This window comes from Hemiscyllium ocellatum, chromosome 32, assembly GCF_020745735.1.
Source record: "Hemiscyllium ocellatum isolate sHemOce1 chromosome 32, sHemOce1.pat.X.cur, whole genome shotgun sequence".
In the NCBI taxonomy this organism is placed as follows: Eukaryota; Metazoa; Chordata; class Chondrichthyes; order Orectolobiformes; family Hemiscylliidae; genus Hemiscyllium; species Hemiscyllium ocellatum.
In genome coordinates this window covers 49,829,399-49,853,279 of record NC_083432.1, presented here as the reverse complement: position 1 = coordinate 49,853,279, position 23,881 = coordinate 49,829,399, and the positions used below count along the sequence as shown (strand labels likewise).

The following is a 23,881-nucleotide window of genomic DNA, read 5'->3' as shown; positions in this document are numbered from 1 at the left end:
TCTCAGTCTGCTCTGCCATTCAAGAAGATCATGGCCGATCTGACAATCCTCAACTCCACTTTTCTGCCTTTGCCCTCCATAATTCTTGATTCCTTTTATTGATTAAAAATATCTTTCTTAGTCTTGACTATGCTTAACAACTAAGTACTCAACAGTGCTCTGAGGTAATTAATTTCAAAGATTCATTACATTCAGAGAAGAAACTCCACTTCATCGGTCTAAATGTGCAACCCCTTACTTGAGACGATGCTCTCTGGAGATTGGGAAAGACCACAGAACGTTGCAGCCCAGAGGGTTTTGGAGAGGTCTTCATTCATGAATTACACAAAGCTGGTACCCATATTCACAAGATACTAGGGAAGGCAAATGGAATGTTTCAAAAGGAATGAAGTACAAATATAGGGAAGTCTGGCTAAACAAGACATAGTCAGATCACACCCAAATGTGAGGAAAAGTTTTGACTCCCTGAACTAAGGGAAGATATTTTGGGCAGCATGGTAGCTCAGTGGTTAGCACTGCTGCCTCACAGTGCCAGGGACCCAGGTTCAATTCCCACCTCAGGCGACTCTCTGTGTGGAGCTTGCACATTCTCCCCGTGTCTGCGTGGGTTTTCTCTGGGTACTCCGGTTTCCTCCCACAATCTAAAGATGTACAGGTCAGGTGAATTGGTCATGCTAAATTGCACATAGTGTTAGGTGCATTAGTTAGGGGTAAATATAGGGTAGGGGAACGGGTCTGGGTGGGTTACTCTTCGGAGGGTCGGTGTGGACTTGTTGGGCCAAATGGCCAAAGGGAATCTAATCTGGTATTGGAGGAAGTCAAGAAAAAGTCTCAGATCTGGAGGGACCTTCTGATGAGAAGAGGAGAAGTAGTTCAGCCTGCACTCACTGGAGTTTAGGAGAATGAGGAAGTGACCTTATTGAAACAAGATTCAATCAGTGTGGAAGCTGTTTCTCCTTTCTCTGCATCTGTTGTATCACTGTAATAAAGCTGCAGACAAGGCAATTGTCAAATGTTCAAATATGAAGATCATTGGAAATATAAGCTTGGGAAGTCAAACTCAGAATTGAAATCTGACACGTTTTTGCTGGCCAAGACTTCACAGAACATGAGAAAGTGAATGTAAATAGGATACAAACCGAATGGCAGAACAGGTTGGACGGACTGAATGGCTTCTATCAGCTCCAGTGGGGATACACACACCATTTTACATTATTACAAAAAAAAAGTTTATTCACATTATTCTAGAGAACAATGCTTGAAATAGAATAAGTGCTGCTATGTTCCATTACCAAACTAGAAAATGTTTATGGGACTGAGTTATGAAGCAAGACTCTGCCACAGCTCAGACCCAAATATCTTCACGGACTTGAGTTCCAAAGTAGAACAATTTCTACTTTGCCAATCAGGGTTTCCCCTGGGCTCCTGAAAATATTGTTTAAACAGAATTCCAACAGTTTAGCAAAATGAAGTTTTCAGAATCTACATCAAACAAATGTACTGCAGGATGTAAAATATTTTAAAACCTGAATATTTTCATTTGAAAGTGTGGGGATTGTGGTAAGGAGATATCAATGCAAGCATGTAAACGGTCTCCAGGTTATAAAGTCGGTCACAATTAGTTAATGCCTTCATTTAATCTCCAATAAACCTTGCCCTAATCCTTTAAATATGTCATCCAATTTCAACCTACACTTCAATTCATTCTCTAACTGCTCTGCATTCACTGACTTCCCACCCATGTCAATCACTGCCTCCAGATCAATACTCCAACTATGTGAACAGGCATCCCTTTAAACGTTATGGCCTCATGGCTCCCTTCACAGCAATCACAGATAACCATTGCCAATAAGTTCCACGCATGCCTCTTCAATGCTTGTTCTACTCTCCCTCCCAGTCCCACTTCTGGTATCTGACCTCATGATAGATCTCTCCCCACAATCCTTCAAAGTCATTTAAAGGCATTTCCAAACTTTCTTTGGCCTTTCATTCACCTCAAACAGGTAACAGAGTAGTAGGCTATTTAGTTCCAAGATCATGGTTGACTTGATATCTCTACCCGCCATTTCTGCCTACCCTGATAACCTTAAAATGTATTTACCACTTAACAAAATGCAAGAAGACATTTATGTCATAGACTCATAGAGATGCAGAACACGGAAACAGACCCTTCCGTCCAACTCATCCATGCCAACCAGATATCCCAATCTAATCTAGTCCCAATTGCCAGCACTTGGCCCATATCCCTCTAAACCCTTCCTATTCAGATACCCATCCAGATGCCATTTAATGCTGCAATTGTACCAGCCTCCAGCACTTCTTCAGGCAGCTCATTCCATACATCCACTACCCTCTGCATGAAAACGTTGCCCCTTAGGTCTCTTTTATATCTTTCCCCTCTCACCCTAAACCTATGTCCTCTAGTTCTGGACTCCCCCACCCCACGGAAAAGACTTTGTCCACTTATCCTATCCATACCCGTCATGATTTTATAAACCTCTATAAAGTCACCCCTCAGCCTCCGACGCTCCAGGGAAAACAGCCCCAACCTGTTCAGCCTGTCCCGATAGTTCAAATCCTTCAACCCTGGCAACATCCTTGTAAATCTTTTTTGAATCCTTCCAAGTTTCACAACATCCTTCTAACTGGAATGAGACCAGAACTACACGCAATATTCCAACAGTGGCCTAACAAACATCCTGTACAGCCACAACATGACCTCGCAACTCCTGTACTCAATACTCTGACCAATAAAGGAAAGCATACCAAACACCTTCTTCACTATCCTATCTACCTGTGACTCCACTTTCAAGGAGCTATGAACCTGCACTCCAAGGTCTCTTTGTTCAGCAACACTGCCGAGGACCTTACCATTAAGTGTATAAGTCCTGCTAAGATTTGCTTTCCCAAAATGCAGCACCTTCCATTTATCTGAATTAAACTCCATCTGCCACTCCTCAGCTCATTGGCTCAACTAATCAAGATCCCATTGTAATCTGAGGTAACCTTCTTCACTACTTACTAACTATACCTCTTATGTTCACATTCAAATCATTTATATGTGTTGCCCTCTTTTGTTTAAGTATACATTTGGCATCAACTGCAAGTCCTGAAGTGACACTTTCGATTTCGCAATTCCAAATCACGACAGTCGGTCCAGCAGCACTCTCTGCGGAGGGGCCAGCTGTCCAGGGCCCGCTTTAAAACAATGCACTTCTCATTTCTAAGGACTAAATTTATTTCACTCAAGGGAGCAACAAATCCCATGTAGCAGCTAATTCGTTTCTAGGTTAGGTGAAACCCATCCACCTCTAATTTGTTTTGAGAAAGACACTCCAAATTAAGGGGCTGTTACAGCTGCTTTTTCATTCTTGAAATTACAATTTCATAGGTTGAGAAGTTGGATAGTTACCTTCTCCCTGCCGATTATACTGGAAGCACGTGGAGTTCCATTGTGGAATGGGGCCGTAGGGCCACAAGAATCCTATTTATAAACACAAGCCATGTAATTTGTTACACAGATTGGACATGGACAGTAAATCAAGTTGATAAAAAAAGCACTTGTTACCAATACCAAATAAATCTAGTTGTATCACTTTTGTAATTTAATGCTGTTTCTAACTGCATTTCAAATTATTTTTAGGAATATACAGCTGGCAAGAGATGCCACAAGATGGTGCTCTTATGTAGTATGGAAAAACACAATAGATTGTCAAAGTTTAAACATACTTTTCTGTTCATCCTCACCAAACCTATGAAACTAGTAAGTTAATATTTGGAATTTAAGTATCCAGCCATTTCAGGAATCATTTGGCATATTTAAGAACACACTTCAAATGAGATTTGCCTTTCACTGCAGCACATAATTACAAGAATTGGTTACAAAATGCAGAAATAATGCAGCATAAAGTGAGAATCTGCGCCATACTTTCTTCTCCCATTGAAAATAAATTACCAACAATTACAAGCTCAGTGAGAAGATGGTTCTCAGTTCACTCAAACGCTTTTATCTGACAGTGAAGAATAAGTGAATTTCAATCTCAATATTTGAAAAAGAAAGCTCACCAAAATTAGTTCAAAAGGTTGGTCAGTTAAAACTTATTTGTCTAGAGTGAAATGAAAAATTGTTGAATAATTTCAGAAATGATTTGGCTCTCATACATTCAAGAAATCATCCCTTCTTTGCAAATCATAAGTTTTGTTCACACATTACAACTAGATTCCAACTGAAATTCCAATGTTTACTGTTAGATTGATGTGGAGGGGCCAGTGTTGAACTGGGTGGATAAAGTTAAAAATCAAACAATACCAGATTATAGTCTAACAAGTTTATTTGAAAGTACCAGCTTTCGGTAGCTGTTAGATTGTTACTGGTGTTGTCAGGTACCCACGACATTCATACTGGGAGCTTGTTTTGGCAGAGTGAGGAATAATCATGCTGAAGTAAATTTTGCTAGTTATTCATTTTTCATGTACCATCAAGCTTTCATTATGAAAATGTCTTTACATTTTAGCCTTGCAAAGTTGTATCAAGACAGCAGAAATAGTAATAAATCATGGTTTCAGATGAATTATTTAAGGAGGTATTCACTTATCTGGCTAATGGCAATCTTAAAGAGAAAAAGGGAGATTCTGAACCAGTCCAATGGTTGTTAAAGTGAGAACTAACTTTATACATTGTAAAATAAGAAGCAAGAGAGAACAGAGGGGGGAATTTGACACTCACTATACTTGACATGCATGTGATGAAAGTGGGTAAGCTATTGCAGACAGCAACATCCAATTTAGGCTTGATATAAAATAGGCACCTATTTTAATCTCTCTGACACATCAATTTGTGTAACCTTTAACAACATTCTGACTCCGAGGTGACCGTGACCACTGAGCCTAAACTGACAGCCAAGTGCAGACAGTGAGAAGAGAGCCTGCCAAAAAAAGAATAGGCTCACTAAAATATCCTGGCCTCTCGATGCTGGTGTTCAACCCTCCAATGGACCAACCTGTTTGCCCAGTTCAGCGAGACTGGACCCATTCCTGATTCTCACAATCAGTGAGCTGCACTGGGCCCACAGCTGCTCCACCAATTTCACACCTGTTGCAGGTGAAAAACCACCCGTGACTTTAAAGACACAGAGGAAAACCATATGATTTACAGCACTAAATAGGTGTATGAATATAAAAATAATGATCCCACCATTGCCATATGAATGGTCATAAATTGTTTAACTTTATTTTGGTCAGATAAAATTAGAAAGGGTGAAATATTGAGTGAAGGGAAACACAAATTGTGACGAGATGAACAGGAAACAGAAAAAAGAATACAGCTCCAAACTTAAGGGACTAAGGACGGAATGTAATACCCATCTGTGTCCTGATTGGAGGGGGAGGAGATTTACTCAGGTGGAAAGGTGGGGAGTCTGACATCTTCTGCCTCTACCCCAATTGAGATGATGGCAGGATGGCTCATGGGTAGCTTTGGAGCCCCAGCCACCAATTGAAGCCTTTAAGTGTGCCATTCATGCTCAATTAAGGGCAGCATCCCATCGCTGCTGTCATTCACCCAGAAGAAAGTGGGGGACTCTCAATCTGGGGCCTTTATTACTCAAACTGAATTCCACACTTAGACAAAGTCAGAGAGCAAACCATTAACTACAGCAGGATGTGCAGAAGCATTTTATCTTGGTGCATAATGTCAGTATGATTGGAACGCGAATAAAAAAAAACAAAAGACCTGCAGATGCTGAAAATCAAAAATAAAAACAAAGGGTTATTGTACCCAAAACACTAACTCTGATTTCTCTCTACAGATGAAAATGTGTTGCTGGTTAAAGTACAGCAGGTCAGGCAGCATCCAAGGAATAGGAAATTCGACGTTTCGGGCATAAGCCCTTCATCAGCCCTTCTCTCCACAGATGCTGCTGAGATTTTCCAGCAATTTTTGTTTTTGTTTCTGATTGGAACATGAACTTGCTATCATATGAAGTGAGGTAAAAACAATGACTGCAGTTGCTGGAAACCAGATTCTGGATCAGTGGTGCTGGAACAGCACAGCAGTTCAGGCAGCATCCAACGAGCAGCGAAATCGACGTTTCGGGCAAAAGCCCTTCATCAGGAATAAAGGCAGAGAGCCTGAAGCGTGGAGAGATAAGCTAGAGGAGGGTGGGGATGGGGAGAAAGTAGCATAGAGTACAATGGGTGAGTGGGGGAGGGGATGAAGGTGATAGGTCAGGGAGGTCAGCTGTTGAAGTCCACATTGAACCAATCGCCTGGAGGAAGAACGCCTCATCTTCCGCCTCGGAACACTTCAACCCCAGGGCATCAATGTGGACTTCAACAGCTTCCTCATTTCCCCTTCCCCCACCTCATCCTAGTTTCAAACTTCCAGCTCAGCACTGTCCCCATGACTTGTCCGGACTTGTCCGACCTGCCTATCTCCTTTTCCACTTATCCACTCCACCCTCTCCTCCCTGACCTATCACCTTCATCTCCTCCCCCACTCACCCATTGTACTCTATGCTACTCTCTCCCCACCCCCACCCTTCTCTAGCTTATCTCTCCACGCTTCAGGCTCACTGCCTTTATTCCTGATGAAGGGCTTATGCCCGAAATGTCGATTTCGCTGCTCTTTCGATGCTGCCTGAACTGCTGTGCTCTTTCAGCACCACTGATCCAGTATCATATGAAGTGGCTGAGGTATTTAGATAGATACATTCAAAAGGTAAACTGGACAAACATTGGAGGGGACAAAGGCTCGGATACTTTGATGGGTGAGATGAATAGGCAGGTGCAGGATAGGGTAGGAGGCCCGCTTCTGTGTTGTAATTGCTTAATTAATCCCTGAGGTGCAATGGTACGGAAAGTTTAAATCCAAACTGAAGCTTACTGATACAAACTGAAAGTGATAGCTATTATTATAAATTATTTTCAAATAGGAAAAGGGAGTCGGCCATTCAGTCCCTGATGTCCGTTTCGCCATTCAAAGAAATTACAACTGACCTGAGGCCTAACTCCGTTTACCTGCTTTTGTCCCATGTCCCTTAATGACTTTGCTTAACAAAAACTTATCCATATCAGATTTAAAATTATTTTAAGTATTTTTATTCAAACTAACATCACTCTTTCCAAATGTCTTGGTATAAAGAAATGTAAACAAGACAATCTAGCCACTAAGAAACACCACCCCAAATTAAAAGAATGACATAATCATAAAGAGCAAAATTATTAATGATATGGAGGTGCCAGTGATGCTCTGAGGTGAGAGTCACATGAAGCCAGGTTATAGTCCAACAGGTTGATTGGGAATCACAAGCTTTTGGAGCGCTGTCCCTTCATCAGATGAAGTCTAAACTCAACAAAGTAATTTTGAGAAAGAATTGAATGACACAAACAGAAAAGTAAAAACGTAGCACATCTGTAGAAATACACAATCCCAGAGCCAGATTTTAAAGATTTCTATGTCTGAACCACTCACAAAGATGAGTTTGTTAGCAGTCAAAAACGCAACATACTTTTCCAAAACCGTAAAAGCCATTCATAGATTAAATGGAAACATTCAAAGCATGGATAATATGTAAACTGAAGTATCAATTCGCAATAATGTGGTGGACAGAAGGGTAAGAGGATAAACCATGTAAAACAAAAGGATATTCTCAAGCAAGACAATCTGAAGGTGACAGGACACTATTAAAATCAGTCACTGGACTGCAGGAATATTCTGACAAATTAGGTTGATATAAAACTTGATGTTGGGCAGAATATTTAAATAGAATGAAGGGAAGCAACTCTGCAGCAAGTTCATTAAAATTGGAATGGGAGAAAAGAAAACAAAAGATGCTTCTCTTTAGGAGAATTGGTAATTATAGAATCGGAATGTTTATGATTCTCATCACAAGCTCCACTCCAACTACCGATTCCATCCCATCCAGACAAGTGTTTTGAAGCTGAACCTGATCACATGCAAACTTGGTGTTACATGTAACCTGAGAAGCAATTTCCAGCCACACATTCACATCATCTTGCCAGATTGTTATTTCTACCTTTGTATTCCACCCTTACTCAAAACAACTGCTCACCCATGTCTTTGTTAACTCCAGACTTGACTCCAATGCTTTCAAGGATAGCCTCACATCTTGCACCCTCTATAAACTTCAGTTCATCTAAAACTCACTCACATTAAGTCCTATTTACCTATCACCTATGACCTACTTTGTCTCAATCTTGTTTTTGAAACCCTTCTTTGTCTCACACCTTCCCATAAAGTCATAGAGATGTACAGCATGGAAAAAACCCTTCGGTCCAATGCAATCTAGTCCCACCTGCCAGCACCAGCCCATATCCCTCCAAACCCTTCCTATTCATATACCCATCCAAGCGCCTCTTAAATGTTGCAATTGTTCAAAGTTTGGGAGAAAATTTTTAGCTCGGGTGCTCGTTGTTGTGGTTCTGTTCGCCGAGCTGGGAGTTTGCGTTGCAAATGTTTCGTCCCCTGTCTAGGTGACATCTTCAGTGCTTGGGAGCCTCCTGTGAAGCACTTTTGTTGCAATTGTACCTGCCTCCTCTGCTGGTACAATTCCTCTGGCAGCTCATTCCATACACGTACCACCCTGTGTGAAAATGTTGCCCCGTAGGGCTCTTTTATATCTTTCCCCGCACTCTAAACCTATGCCCTCTAGTTCTGGACTCGCCAACCCCAGGGAAAAGACTTTGCCTATTTACCCTATCCATGCCCCTCATAATTTTCCAACGATGCATGAATTCAAACAGCAAAGGCAGTAACTGTGCAGGTTCTCTCTCTCCTGCACTGACCTCACCATGTGCTTCTTTTGTCTGCTCTTCTCCCTTTTAAAACTGCTGTTGTTTTGACTTTTTTTCTCCAAAGTTCCAAAACATAGCAACAGCATATGAAACAGTAATTTCTGCTCCTGGAATTCGAGGAAATCACCTCCAGCACCTAAAATACCTCAAAAAAGGAGCAGCTGTTACAGATAGATATTTTTCCCATCCTCCATCTTGGATTACCCAGAATACCCATCTTGGTAACCTTCTTCAAACCGACAACCCTCAGATTTTGGCACACCTCCAATTAGGATCCGAGGGAGACTCTGATTTTAACAGTTCCCCAATTGGTGGCTGTGCTTTCAACAGCGCTAAGCTCTTGAACTCCCTCCCAACTTTCATTGTGAAATTACGAGCATCAATGAAAGATGACACCTTCAGATTCAAGATGGAAGCTTCAACATTCAACACAGAGACAGCTGACAAATGGGCCTAGGTGTTAGGAGAAGGAGAAGCCAACATTAATCAAGAAACAGTTAGAATTTCTAATGCAGTTTAAAGCAGGATGGGTTACCCTCTGCAATCATTATTTGTTACTCTAAGACTACAACTCCAAGAATGAAGGAACTGAATTTGTGCAAATCTGTCACTCAAGCAGGGCCTCATTTACAGCATTAAACATAATCCTTTGGACTCCTCATTTGTTAAATGACTGCAGAAATTCAGCTCAGAAAAACAAGAATGAATCTGTATTCACATCCCCCCTCTCCCAAATTACACTGCCATCCTTCACCATCACCCACACCAAAAATCTCAGAGGAAAAAGAAACTTTTCCACAAAGCCCATGGCCTAAAATTTGATTTCAGCCTTTGCTGGATCAATAGGTATTACTGGAAACAATGCTGAAAAGCTGACAGATAAACAGAGATCAGTGCAACAGAGCAACACTAGGGCAAATCAGTATGAATTTCCAATGCAATTAAATCAATATTGGCAAGGCAGCAACAACCGCACCGTCTCATGTGTCCAGTCTTAATCAGCTATTTCTAATGGGTGATTTTATTTTAAACTGAAATTGATTAGATATTTTTTTAAAAAACTAAAATGAGACTTTTTACACAGGATTATGCTCTTTGTAGAAAACAGCACTTATAAAATGATTATCAGCAGACTGATTCCATTTCCATACTTGAACATATGAGTAAAAGAAAGACAGACTTCTCAACTCATTTTCACCATACCTGTAAATTTCAATAGCAATGAAATTTATGTTCTGCAATATAGGTGAAAGTGAGGACTGCAGATACTGGAGATCAGAGTCAAGGTTAGAGTGGTGCTGGAAAATTCTGCTCCTCGGATGCTGCCTGACCTGTTGTGCTTTTCCAGCACCACTCTAATCGTGACTCTGTTCTGCAGTATAGCAGAGCAGACACAAACACCCTGCCCAACACTTTTAAAACTAACACGCTGCAAATTTCTCCACTTGCCTTTCTGATTCAATTGGTCTGTCATTTTTAGACATTATGGGAAACCTATCCAAGAGTAACATTCCATTCTGTGACAAGAAATTCAATTGTAACATATATCAAAAGCAATAGACTTCAACAGGATATCGCACATTTATGATATATTATGTTGTAATCAAAACTGAAGGGGGGAGGTGAGATGACATCACATTGCAATAGGAAACATTCTAAGTGTACCTGAAAACCACCTAATTGAAGAATGCAATTGTTATATTTTCTAAATGCACAAAACTCATTTACCTCAGCTATCTAAATTCAACCTGCAGGAACAAGTGCTGTAATTGTCTTCATGCCCCTATCTTAATGGGTAACTGTTGGTGGAAAGTGTGTTTTTAGGAAGGTGAAGCTCTGGGTGCAGTGAGAACAGTGTCAGCTATTCCTCCACTGTCTGATATTCTGTTTATGAATGGCAGTCCTTTGATCCATGAAGGATTTAAAAAGAATTCAATTGCTTGTAGAAATCAGAAACTTTCCACTCTCCATTCCAAACAAAACTTCCTTAAGTTAACTTCAGTAATAACTTAATATAAAATTGAACTTGCAGCTCACCCTTTCGAGCACCATGTTTTAAGGGCATGAGTTCAGTAACAAAAAGCTGCTGAAAGTTACTTCAGATTCTTCATTTACAGAACTGTTTGTTGTTCTACAGGCGAACAGTACATGCCGTTTGTTACACTGCTTCCTAAGCAAATATAAACTATTTAAGATTGGTGCCTTGTTATCCAATTTGTTTTTAATATTGATTTGTGCGATGTGGGGTACGGATGTCACTGGCTGGCCAACATTTATTGCCCATCCCTAGTTGCCCTTGAGCTGCTTTCTTGAACCACTGCAGTCTACCTGCTGTGCGTAGGCCCACATGCTCTTAGGGAGGAAATGCCAGGATTTTTATCAGTGAAGGAATGACAATATATTTCCAAGTCAGGATAGTGAGTGGCTTGGAAGGGAATGTGAAGGTGGTGGTGTTCTCATTAATCTGTTGCCATTGTCCTTCTAGATGGAAGTGGTTGTGGATTTGGAAGGTACTGTCTGAGGATCTTTGGTAAATTTCTGCAATGCATCTGAAACTATTCAAAATGATTTTTAAAGTTTACACAAGTTAGCTTCTAAAGCCTCGCAATGTTGGTTTGTTATTTTGAACAAGGTCTTTTCACATTAGTGGTCAGGTATAAAGTGAAAGCTGCTGTGAGTAATTAGAGCAGCATCCTCAACAAAAAGCATCTACTGAATGCATATGGCTTCATATTTTGATCTCAATCTCAGTCACAATTAGGATCAGAACCAACTGTTTGTGTGAGGGACCTATTGTCTCTTTTTGTGGTCCATCACATGACAGACCAAAAGACCATTGAGACAGGATTTGAGCAGCATTTTTTTCAAGATGGTTGAACAACCTCCTAAAGCCCCTCAGTAAAGCAGCAATGGTTTCCAAACAGCAGAATGCAAAAGATGCAGATAGATCTTAGTGAGGGAGCAAAGGAAAATGAACAAATATATGGAGGGGAGGGAAATGACAGATAACATCATATGCACTATATGAAATAATTGTGTGTTAACAAATTTTCTGCTCAACATCTCCAGACCTGTTTAATTCAAAGATCTGGAAACTGAAAATGACAGATTGAGACACAGACGCTGCAGGCTAAAAAAGCAATCTGAACCAAAATAATTGTATATTTCACAACAAAAATGACTGGGTATGACAGGTGGTCACATTTCACTGCAGATGCTGGGATGAACATTCAGTGCAATTTAACATTCTAAACTCCTATTTCTCATGGTCACTTGATTGATGTTATATCCAATTAACGCTCACGCAAGTTGCAAAAAAATTACTAATCCCCAATACTGACATTTCCTTCACTTCTCAGTTCGATAAACATGAAGGGAAAATAAAAGCAAAACATAAACATTGCCAGAGATTGTAATCTTTTTGAAGTCTTGTTTATAACATTCAGCAATCATGATTCCCAAAGTAGTAGCTCTGCACAAGATTTATTTGGACAAAACTAATAGGTTTTAAAAGTCACAAATGCTGTTCACACTGGGTTACAATCAAAACTGTTTCACTGAAATGGCCAGACACTGACTTTACTGCATTTTTCAAATATTCTTTTTGAAACGTGGCCAACTTTTCCCACTTCCACCTTTACAGGTCCAAAGTAAATGCAGAAAATCTGGAAATGCACAGCATGTCTATCAACATCTGAAAATAGAAGAGCCCACATTATCAATTCAGCAACTGATCTTTTATGGTAATTTATGACAAAACAGAAGGCCATTCAGCCCATATAAGGGATCCATTCAAACAGCTAATGTTTGCTTCACCTTTCCAGATGCTGACTGACATGCCCAAGAGTTCCAGGTCTTTCAATTTCTAATTTAGATTTCCAATATTCTGACATTTTCATTTATCTTTCTTAAAGTGTTAGAATTAGCCCTACATTAACTATTAAAGTGGCCAAAATGAACCTCCTGAGGCAGTGTTCCCAAATGAGCAATGCATTGTGAGAAGTGGGTGCCGACCACCACCTTCCTAAATAATCAGGTACAGAGACTCGGCACGTACGCAATCCTGGCCTAGCCTTTAGATTTTGTTGCAGTTCAATAGTTAATGCTCCTACCGTGACCCGGCTGTTGGTGCCTGGGTTCCCTCCCAGCCTGTAGTTGTTGTAGGCCAGATGACTGTATGGATTGTATCCCACAAACCCTGGGGTGCTGGGCATTTGCTGATGGAACAAATGAGACAAAACACGAATGAGAATGAGTTCAAACAAGAAACACAGAAATGAAATGGTCAGCATACAAAAAATGTGGCAAAAATTTAAACAAGTCATGGTTGCGCATGGAAAAGCACAGTTCTACCAACTACACTAAAACTAATGTCGGCGCACTCTCCTCTGAATACACAACATGCCCACAAGATATATCCATCACCTCTCTGGCAAAATCCCCTCCAGTCAAGAGAAGGTTTTTCATAAAGCACTATGACCCTTGGACCTCTGGTAAAAATACTACCTTTTCTATTTCTAGGCATGCCACCTCTTTTTTTTCTACACAGTGTCATGCACAAAAATGCAATCAAAAGAGAAAACCCATATCGATAATGGAGGAGAAGAATCCCAACTGGACATTGTCAGCCAGGAAACAGCACAATTAGTTAAATATCAACCAGAACAGTTAAGACGCTATAGCTCGCAACTTTGAAATTGGTATTATAATGAATGATAATGCTTAACAAATGTTTTATAATGGTGGGAAGTACATTTAATTGCTCCACTTGGATATGATAGATGTTTTATTCAAAAAGTAAAAATCAAGATGAGCTGAGTGTTGTTCCAACATTTCAGTACAAGAAATCATTACAGGTCTGGTACAACAATGTTGGACCCGAGGAACTGAGATGGGCCTGAATGTGGATAAACCCAATATCACGAACAACTGATGCTATTTTTCAGTCAATACTGTTCCTCATAAAAAGACCACCTGTGTGATAGAACTGAGATTTATGTACACCAGAAAAGCATTTCTTAAAATATTCTTGATTAAAAAGGTGGGACAGTTTAAATTGTTTTCAGTCATGCAGGCAAAGTACAACAAAAGAGAAATCAAATTGTACTGAACAATTGTTTCACAAATGTTCCAAAATACTCTGTTACAAAATTACGGGGACCGAATTGACCATAACGCAGCAAATCTAATATCTATTCCACTGGTGAAGTGTATTCCGGTGTGTGGCTTCCACTGAATGGATGTGACTCTGTAATTGCCCAAAAGGAACAATTCGAAGCTGCAACCCCCAGCTCCACAAGTTACTGACCTGAGGAAATGCAAAAAGTTTTCACAAAGGTCACATTGAGTGAGTTCAAACACACTCTGGATATACACCTACCACACTTTCCATAGTGATTTTTGAGGAGTTAAACTATGAGGGTTCCCAGCTCTCACATATTGGCATTTTCTTCAGATCTTCTGGACAGATTAGTGAATCTTATTCTAAAGTTAGGCTTTACAGAAATCAATAACTACTGTAAAAACATTCTTAACAAAAGATCATGTGTTTTTCTGCAGCAATATTCCATTAGAGCTAGATTTCAAAAGGGAACAAAAGAAAAATCAACTAAAGCTGTAGATTAGCACAGAAGATATTCCGAGTTAAGCTCATGCCAAATCATTTAGTAAAAATTACATATCCTAACATTTTAGGTCACATTGCCAGCTCTGGTTTCCTGTTGTATATATGCTTGGTTTCTGAGTGCTTCTAAGTTGAGATTTCCAACACCAAATCTTAACCCAAAAGTTGTAAAAACAAAAAAAAAGTCTTTTGATTCTGTGAAGGTCACATCATACAGGAGCAAATATAATCCTCTATTAAAGAAGGAAAGGCGGCAGTAAACTGTTAGGCCTGTTTGCTTGATTTCTATCGTGGGGAAGGTTCTAGAACCAATCATTAAACAAATCATAATGTACTTAGAAAATGAGGTAATCGGAAAAGCCAGCATGGTATCAAAGGGAAATAATGTTTAACCCAATTATGGAGTTCTTTGAAGGAGTGACATGTGCTTTGGCTAATAAAGATCCTGTAAGCATACTATACTGCGATTTCCAGAAAGCATTTCATAAGAAGCCTCACAACAGTTATTGCAGAAAATAAAAGCATAGATAGAAGATTGGACGTTGGCAAAAAACAGAGTATGCACAAATAATTGGCAGGATGTGACAAGTGGAGTCCTGCAGGTCTCCATGCTTGAGCCTCAACGTTTTACAATTTACATCAATCACTTAGATGGGTGGAACAAAGGCATAGTAGTTACATTTTCAGATAATATCAAGATAAAGTATGCTGTGAAGAAGACACAAGAAGAATGCAGACAGATATGGACAGGGTTGAACAAGGAGCCAAAATTCTGGCAGATGGAGTATAATGAGGGCATGTGTGAAGCTGATAACTTTTTCATTCTTCCTAGGTGAAGTATGACTTTAGTGTGAATGACTGTGGAATTCCAACTACAGAGGAATTTAGGTGCTCTAGTAAGAGTCACAAAAAGTTAATATACAAGTACAAGATGTAGTCAACAAGCTTAATGGGATGATGTCTTTTATTACAAGAAGGCTGAAATTACAAGTCAGGGTGTTACGCTTCAGTTGTACAGGATATTGGTAAGATGATGTCTTAAATATGATGTGAAAGTTTGGTCTTCTGAGGAATGGTTCATAAGTTCAGAAGATACAGGAGCAGAATTAGGCCATTCAGCCCATTAAGTCTGCTCCACCATTCAATCATGGTTGACATGTTTCTCACCCCCATTTTCCTGCCTTCTCTCCATATCCCTTCAACCCTTCACCAATTCAAAATCTATCTAACTCCTCTTTAAATTTACTCACTGTCCCAGCATCCACCGCATTTAGGGTAGCGAATTCCATCGATTCACAACCCTTTGTGAGAAGTAGTTTCTCAATAACTCGGTTTTAAATTTGCTGCCCCTTATCCTAAGACTATGACCTTTCATCCTAGAATGCCCCACAAGAGGAAGCATCCCCTCCACATCGGTTTTATCCACATCTTTTATCATCTTGAATACCTCAATGTGATCTCCACTCATTCTTCTAAATTCCAGAGTATAGGCCTAACCTGTTCAATCTCTCTTCATACGACAAACCTCGCATCTCTCGGATCAATTAAATGAACCTCCTCTCAACTGCCTCCAATGCCACTATGTTGTTCCTCAAATAAGGGGACCAAAGCTGTGCACAATATTTCAGGTGTGGGCTCACCAATACCTTGTATAGTTGCAACAATACTTCCTTATCTTTATATTCTATTCCTTGAACTACAAATGCCAACATTCCATTTGCTTTCTTTCAATAGACTGAATGGACTGGATTTGTTTCCACTAGAGTTTAGAAGAGTGAGGGGATGACTTGATTGAAATGTCTTAACAAAATGTCAAGTATATTTTCTCTTGTGGCTCATTCCACAAATAGCGGGCACAATTTCACAATTAAGAGTTATTCAGGATAGAGATGAGAATCCTTCTGAGAGTTGTGCAATTTTGGAAGTCTCTACCTCAGTAGGGTCATCAAATATTGTTAGGACAGAAATAGAAAAATTCCTCTTCAGATAAGGAATCAAAGGGTTTGTGGGTAGATGGGAAAATTAGATTTGAAACACAAATTGAACAGCCATTATCGTATTAAGTGTCAGAACAGATTCAAGGAACTGAATGGTTTTCTGCTCCTACTCTGCATGTCCGCACAAGGCCCAATGAAGGATGATTAACTCAATGCTGTCACTGGCTTACAGCCCAAGGCACATTCATTTAGCAAAGCAGTGCACCATCATTACATTATATATTACTCAGAAACTGCTCTGAATATCTAGCCAATTATCAATATATACATGCACAATCCTTCTCAACAGGTTATTCATTTTCATCAATTCAGACCCATGGTCATTTTGCATTCAATAATAAGACACATTCACTGCAAGCTTCCAGTGTTCCACAGTCTAACATTCCTCTCATAAATGAAACTGGATCCCATCAGTTGGGAATAGCAACGCCATCTTATTTTGCTTTGTTCTTTGGGTATGTCAATGAGCAGCTACCATGAACACAGACGGCTTGCAGTGAACATCATTTGCATTTTCCAAAAGTTTACATTATAGAAAATATATTCACTAATACTAACCAATGTTGTACCTGCTACAGACATTGCGTAATATTCAATTCCAAACTTAATACTTAAAAATGCTACAAGCTGGTCTCAAAATCAAAAATTCGACAATACACAATATGTACACCAGTCACAGCTAGATAACAACCCCTGTATTCAACAATACTTTTGCAGTTTCAAAAAGTCCATTCTTGTCTCAAAAACAAGTTATCTTACTTTCTTATAAACAAAATGATTGCAAGATTAAAATAACTTTAGTATAATAACATCTCAAATTCTAAATAGCATATACTTTGCTGCTGTCATCTGCCCATACTGGTGCATAGTGGTAATGTCACTGGACTAGTAAACCCGAGGTGTGGGCTAATGTTCTGGGAAAGCAAAGTACTGCAGATGCTAGTGATCTGAAAATAAAGACAGAAAGTGCTGGAGAAATTCAGCAAGTTTGGCACAACTTCTGGAGGATGAAGCAAAGTTAATGTTTCAAATCACTTTCCACAAATGCTGAGTTTCTCCTGCAGTTTACATTTATTCGATGTTCTGGGGACACTGGCTCAAATCCAACTGTCGCAGATGGTGAACTTTGAATTTATTACTAATTTAAAATGAAGAGCTTGCTTGATAGCAACCGTGTAACCATTGTCAACTATCATAAAACCCATCTGGTTCAGTAATGACCTTCAGGGAAGGAAATCTGTCATCCTTACATTGTCTAGCTTATATGTGATTCAGCAATGTAGTCAACTCCTAACCATTCTCTAAATTGGTCCGGAGAGCTACTCGGTGGTATCTAAACACTATATAAAATAAACAAACAAAGGAAAGAAAGGCAACTTGGCATCCTTACCAACATCTGGGGGCTTGCAGCAATAGTGGGAAGGCGATCCCACAACCTGATGGAGTCTTGCTTACAGAATCAAATCTAACAGACACTGTCCCAAACACAACCACCATCCCTGGGTACCTTTTAGAGTCATACAGTCATAGAGATGTACAGCATGGAAACAGACTCGTCAATGTCAACCAGATAGCCCAGCCTAATCTAGTCCCACCTGCCAGCACCCGGTCCATATCCCTCCAAATCCTTCCTATTTAAATACCCATCCAAATGCCTCTTAGATGTTGCAATTGTACCAGCCTCCACCACATCCTCTGGCAGCTCATTCCATATATGTACCACTCTCTGCGTGAAAAAATTGCCCCTTAGGTCTCTTTTATATCTTTCTCCTCTCATCCTAAACCAATGCCCTCTAGTTCTGGACTCCTCAACCCCAGGGAAAAGACTTTGTCTATCTACCCTATCCATGTCCCTCATGATTTTATAAACCTCTATAAGGTCACTCCCCAGCTCCTGGGAAACCAGCCCTCGTCTATTCAACCGCTCCCTATAGCTCAAATCTTCCAACTGTGGCAGCATCCTTATAAATCCTTTCTGAATCCTTTCAAGTTTCACAACATCTTTCCATAGGAAGGAGACCAGAATTGCACACAATATTCCAACAGTGGCCTAACCAAGGTCCTGTACAGCCACAACATGTCCTCCCAACTCAATACTCTGAGCAATAAAGGAAAGCATACCAAACGCCTTCTTCACTAACCTACCTACCTGCGATTCCACTTTCAAGGAGCTATGAATCTGCACTCCAAGGTCTCTTTACATAGAACATAGAATATAGAAGGATACAGCGCAGTACAGGCCCTTCGGCCCTCGATGTTGCGCCGACCGAATCCTACCTAACCTATACTAGCCCAATAACTTCCAAATGCCTATCCAATGCCCGCTTAAATGACCATAAAGAAGGAGAGTTCACCACTGATACGGGCAGGGCATTCCATGAACTCACAACCCGCTGTGTGAAGAATCTACCCCTAACATCTGTCCTATACCTACCACCCCTTAATTTAAAGCTATGTCCCCTAGTAACACCTGACTCCATTAGCGGTAAAAGGTTCTTAGTATCTACCCTATCTAAACCCCTAATCATCTTATACACTTCTATCAGATCTCCCCTAAACCTTCTCTTCTCTTTGTTCAGTAACACTCCCTAGGACCTTACCATTAAGTGTAGAAGTCCTGCTAACATTTGTTTTTCCAAAATGCAGCACCTCGCATTTATCTAAATTAAACTCCATCTGCCACTTCTCAGTCGATTGGCCCTTTTGATCAAGATCCCATTGTAATTTTAGATAACCTTCTTCGCCATCCACTTCACCTCCGATTTTGATGTCATCTGCAAACTTACTAACTATACCTCTTATGCTCATCCAAAGCATTTATATAAATGATGTAAAATAGTGGACCAGTGGCACTCCACTGGTCACAGGTCTCCAGTCTGAAAAACAACCCTCCACCACCACCCTCTGTCTTCTACCTTTGAGCCAGTTCTGTATCCAAATGGCTAGTTCTCCCTGTATTCCATGAGATCTAACCTTGCTAATCAGTCTCCCATGGGGAACCTTGTCGAACACCTTACTGAAGTCCATATAGATCACATCTACTGCTCTGCCCTCATCAATCCTCTTTGTTATTTCAAAAAACTCCACAACCACCTGATGAAGGAGTGGCGCTCTGAAAGCTAGTGCTTCCAATTAAACCTGTTGGACTGTAACCTGGTGTTGTGTGATTCTTAACTTTGTACACCACCTGCATCTTCAAATTCAAAAAACTCAATCAAGTTTGAGAGACATGATTTCCCACGCACAAAGCCATGTTGACTATCCCTAATCAACCCTTGCCTTTCCAAATACATGTACATCCTGTCCCTCAGGATTCCCTCCAACAACTTGCCCACCACCGAGGTCAGGCTCACTAGTCTATAGTTCCCTGGCTTGCCCTTACCACCTTTCTTAATAATGACACCATGCTAGCCAACGTCCAGTCTTCTGGCACCTCACCTGTGACTATCGATGATACAAATATCTCAGCAAGAGGCCCAGCAATCACTTCTCTAGCTTCCCACAGGGTTCTAGGGTACATCTGATCAGGTCCTGGGATTTATCCACTTTTATACATTTCAAGACATCTAGCACTTCCTCCTCTGTAATATGGATACTTTTCAAGATGTCATCATCTATTTCCCTACATTCTCAATCTTCCATGTCCTTTTCCACAGTAAATACTGATGCAAAATACTCGTTTAGTATCTCCCCCATCTCCTGTGACTCCTGCTGATCTTTGAGGGGCCCTATTCTCTCCCTAGTTACCCTTTTGTCCTTAATGTATTTGTAAAAACCCTTTGGATTCTCCTTAACTCTACTTGCCAAAGCTATCTCACGTTCCCTTTTTGCCCTTCTGATTTCCCTCTTAAGTATCCTCCACTGTCTTTATACTCTAAGGATTCAGTTGATCTATCCTGTCTATACCTGATATTACTTCCTTCTTTTTCTTAACCAAAACCTCAATTTCTTTAGTCATCCAGCATTCCCTTGTCCCACTAGCAGGTCAGACCTAGCAGAGTGATATCACAAAGGTATACAGTCATGATAGAGTTGGCTTGGGAGTCCTCAACATTGACTTTGGACCCCATGAAATTTTACTACACCAAGTCAAGGAAACATCCTGATGATTTAAACCTATCACACCCAATTTGGCTGAATAATCAGTGCTCCATCACACTGGAGGAAGCCTGGAGACTGCCAAGGGCAAAAAATATACTGAGTGGAATATTTCAACATCCATCAAGTGTGGCTCAGGCAGCACCACTACTGAACGGGCTGGTCAACTCCTAAAGGATATAGCTGCTTGACTGGTTCTGCTTCAGGTGGTGAGGGATGCAACCCTCGCTAAGTTGGAAAATGCAAAAAGCAAGGAGTTGTGCAAAGTGTGAAAATCTCCAGGTACCTCTTGCTTTAATCTATGGCCTGGATCAAATCGACTTAAATGGATTTTGTTTAATAGTCTATTCACCAAGCCAGTACTTCAAAACATAAATTCACATCTATAAATGTTGCAGTTGGTTCTATGTGTATTAAATAAATGCTTCATTTTTGCCAATTTTCTCCCATCTCTTCAAAGTGCTGACACTACAGATCCTTCAGCAATTTAAGACCATACACAAGAGGCAATTAGAGTCATACAACACGGAAACAGACTCTTCCATTCAACTCATCTGTGCCAACCAGACTTCCAAATCTGACCTAGTCCCATTTGCCAGCTTTTGGCCCATATCCCTCTAACCGCTTTCTGATCATCTACCCATCCAGATGCCTCTTAAATGTTGTAATTATACTTGCCTTCACCACTTCCTCTGGCAATTCGTTCCATACATGCACCACCCTGGGTGTGAAAAAGTTACCCCTCAAGTCCTTTTCAAATCTTTTCTCTCTTCACCTTAAACCCATGCTCTCTAGTTTTGGACATCCCATCCAAGAAAAAAGACCTTAGCTATTCACCCTATCCATGCCCTTCATGATTATTCTTCACATGTTAGGCTGACAAGACATCAAACTGCCTGGATATCAAAGTCAAACTCAGAATCCTACAGTTTAGCTAATCACCTAACCAGCACATCTTTGGACTGTAGGAGGAAACTTGAACACCTGAAGGAACCCCATGAAGACATGGTGAGATTGTCTGTGTGGAATTTGCACAGTCGCTCAAGGCTGGAATAAAACCCGGGTCCCTGGCGCTGTGAGATGAAAGTGCTAACCACTGAACCACCATACCTTGTATAGTTATACAAGATTGTGGGAGAAAGGTTAAAAAACAAATAACCTAATGTCATCCAGCAAGCAATATTTCTTCTAACTTCAACTCCTTGTACTGAGCAGTGTCTAAGATTGATGCATGCATTTCAAAAGGAGCATTACTTATTTTGGTCTATTCGTTTCCAACACTGCACATACCCAATTGCTGCATAGCGGCATGCGTGTGCGTGCGCGTACACACACACACAGTTGAAGGAGTATTGCTTGTAATCTTTTGTTTACAAAATCTTGCACTGCAAGTCTTTCAATATGTTCTAATATAAAAATAAGCAACCTATTCAGAGATGTTCTGACACATCTCTCAAGTATTCATGCCTTAGGTGGAACTTGTACTTGAACCTGGACATTTCATTAGAGGTAGGGACACTGTTACCACACTACAAGACCCCTTACCTGCTCCTAAAGAAACATTTTTAATCAATCTGTTCAGACATGTGATTACATACATCCAGAAGGGGCGAGACTGAATCTTCTGGTCCAGAGAGAAGGACAGCACTGCTGCACCACAAGACATGCAAGTTAAGGAAGCTTGACACAAACTCCAAAAGTCAGAAACAGGCCCTGTATCCACCAGGCCCAGCTGAACAGAGACCAAACCCAATGCTGTCAACATCAAAATGATCGCCATCAATCATCAAACCAACTGAGCCAATCATTCCACTGCCAAAATTAGTTTTAATAAACCTATTCAAGCCTGTTAGACTACACCTGCTCGATAGGTGGAACTTGAACCTGAATCTTCTGGCTCAGAGGTAGGGGCCACAATAACCTTAAATCTGTTCTTACATTCAAGTCCCACCTACTCCAGAGGTATGTAATAATATCTCTGAACAAGTGAATTACAAAATATCTACAAATGTACAAGCACACAGGAGTCGTCAATTAACATCCACTATCTGAATACAATTAAACATACAATTAATTAAATTTATAAACCAAGCAAATCTATAATATCATTTCAAAAACCCTGCATATAAGTAGAATCAAGGGACAAAACGAAAATGAATGAAAGTGTTAGTTTAACCTTGATAAGAACGAGAACACAGAAAAAGATAATATAATAGATATCAAGGTCACACAGCGCCAGAGACCCGGGTTCAATTCCAGCCTAGGACGACTGTGTGGAGTTTGCACATTTTCCCTGTCTCTGCATGGATTTCCTCAGGGTGCTCCAGTTTCCTCCCACAGTTCAAAGATGTGCAGCTTAGGCAAATTGGCCATGCTAAATTGCCCATCAAGTTCAGGGATGTATAGGTCAGGGGTAAACATTGGATAATAGTGTAGGGGAATCGGTCTGGGTGGGTTACTCTTTGGAGGGTCGGTGTGGACTTGTTGAGCCGAGGGCCCTGTTTCCACACTGTAGGGATTCTATGATTCTATCTAGAATAGTCAAAATGTAGCCAGATGCCGACAGATGCTAAAGTATTTGAAAGGGGAGCTCAGTGAGCAGAAGGCTATTTATCTTACAAAACCTCTTCATGTATCACTCCTCTTGTGGGTCATGTTTCAGGGGGCAGGATTTCAGAAAACTAAGAAACAGAGCTTTCCAGAGACTGCTTTTAAAGAATAAAGTGCTTCCCAGAATATTCTTCCCAATCAAAACACTCTCTTAGAAGCAAAGTGCTTAGAGTCACTTAAGCTGAGAAGAAAAACAATAAGCAAGTGCAAGCAAAGGGACAACTAGCCCTAGATTTTCCCATCACTGTGATTTTAACACCAATTGTGAACATCCCATTTTAAATGGATTACAGTCAATGATACAAAAACACAAATTCAGAAATTTAAGACTATAATATATTCACATGCAGGGCAATAATCCCTTAGGATTAAACCTTCCCTCTTTCACTGCACACCCCATTTTATTTAAATAGCCAGTGCACTGTCTCAATATAAACTTCCACGTTGCAAAAAATGAGCTACACCTGACTTGGAAACTTAAATCCTGTCTTGTGCAGGGTCAATTGAAATAAAAATGACAGGGTATAATTACTTTTTTGTAACTAAACTTGAATCACACTCTTTTTACTTACATGGCAGTCATTTGTAAAACAATGAGTGCACTTAACAACAGCAGGGGTATTGCATTGGTACTTTCAACTGCTATGCTCCCTCCCTCAAACTGCTCGAGTGATGAATTCTGACAGTAGGTTTTAATGTGGACTGTTTACACAGCCTCCAGGAGAAAAAGTTTCCGTCT

The 23,881-nt window shown here is 40.3% G+C and overlaps 1 protein-coding gene across 3 annotated transcripts in view; it reads right to left on the bottom strand.

Moving 5' to 3' along the window:
- smarce1 (SWI/SNF related, matrix associated, actin dependent regulator of chromatin, subfamily e, member 1) overlaps positions 1-23,881 on the bottom strand; it is a 61,512-nt gene that overhangs the window by 21,070 nt on the left and 16,561 nt on the right. For all 3 annotated transcript variants that reach the window (XM_060848756.1, XM_060848755.1, XM_060848757.1), the window contains 2 exons: positions 12,927-13,031; positions 3,413-3,484 (listed from right to left, as the gene is read on the bottom strand). In XM_060848756.1, coding sequence (XP_060704739.1) covers positions 3,413-3,484; positions 12,927-13,031 — 177 coding nt within the window. The remainder of the gene's footprint in view (positions 1-3,412; positions 3,485-12,926; positions 13,032-23,881) is intronic.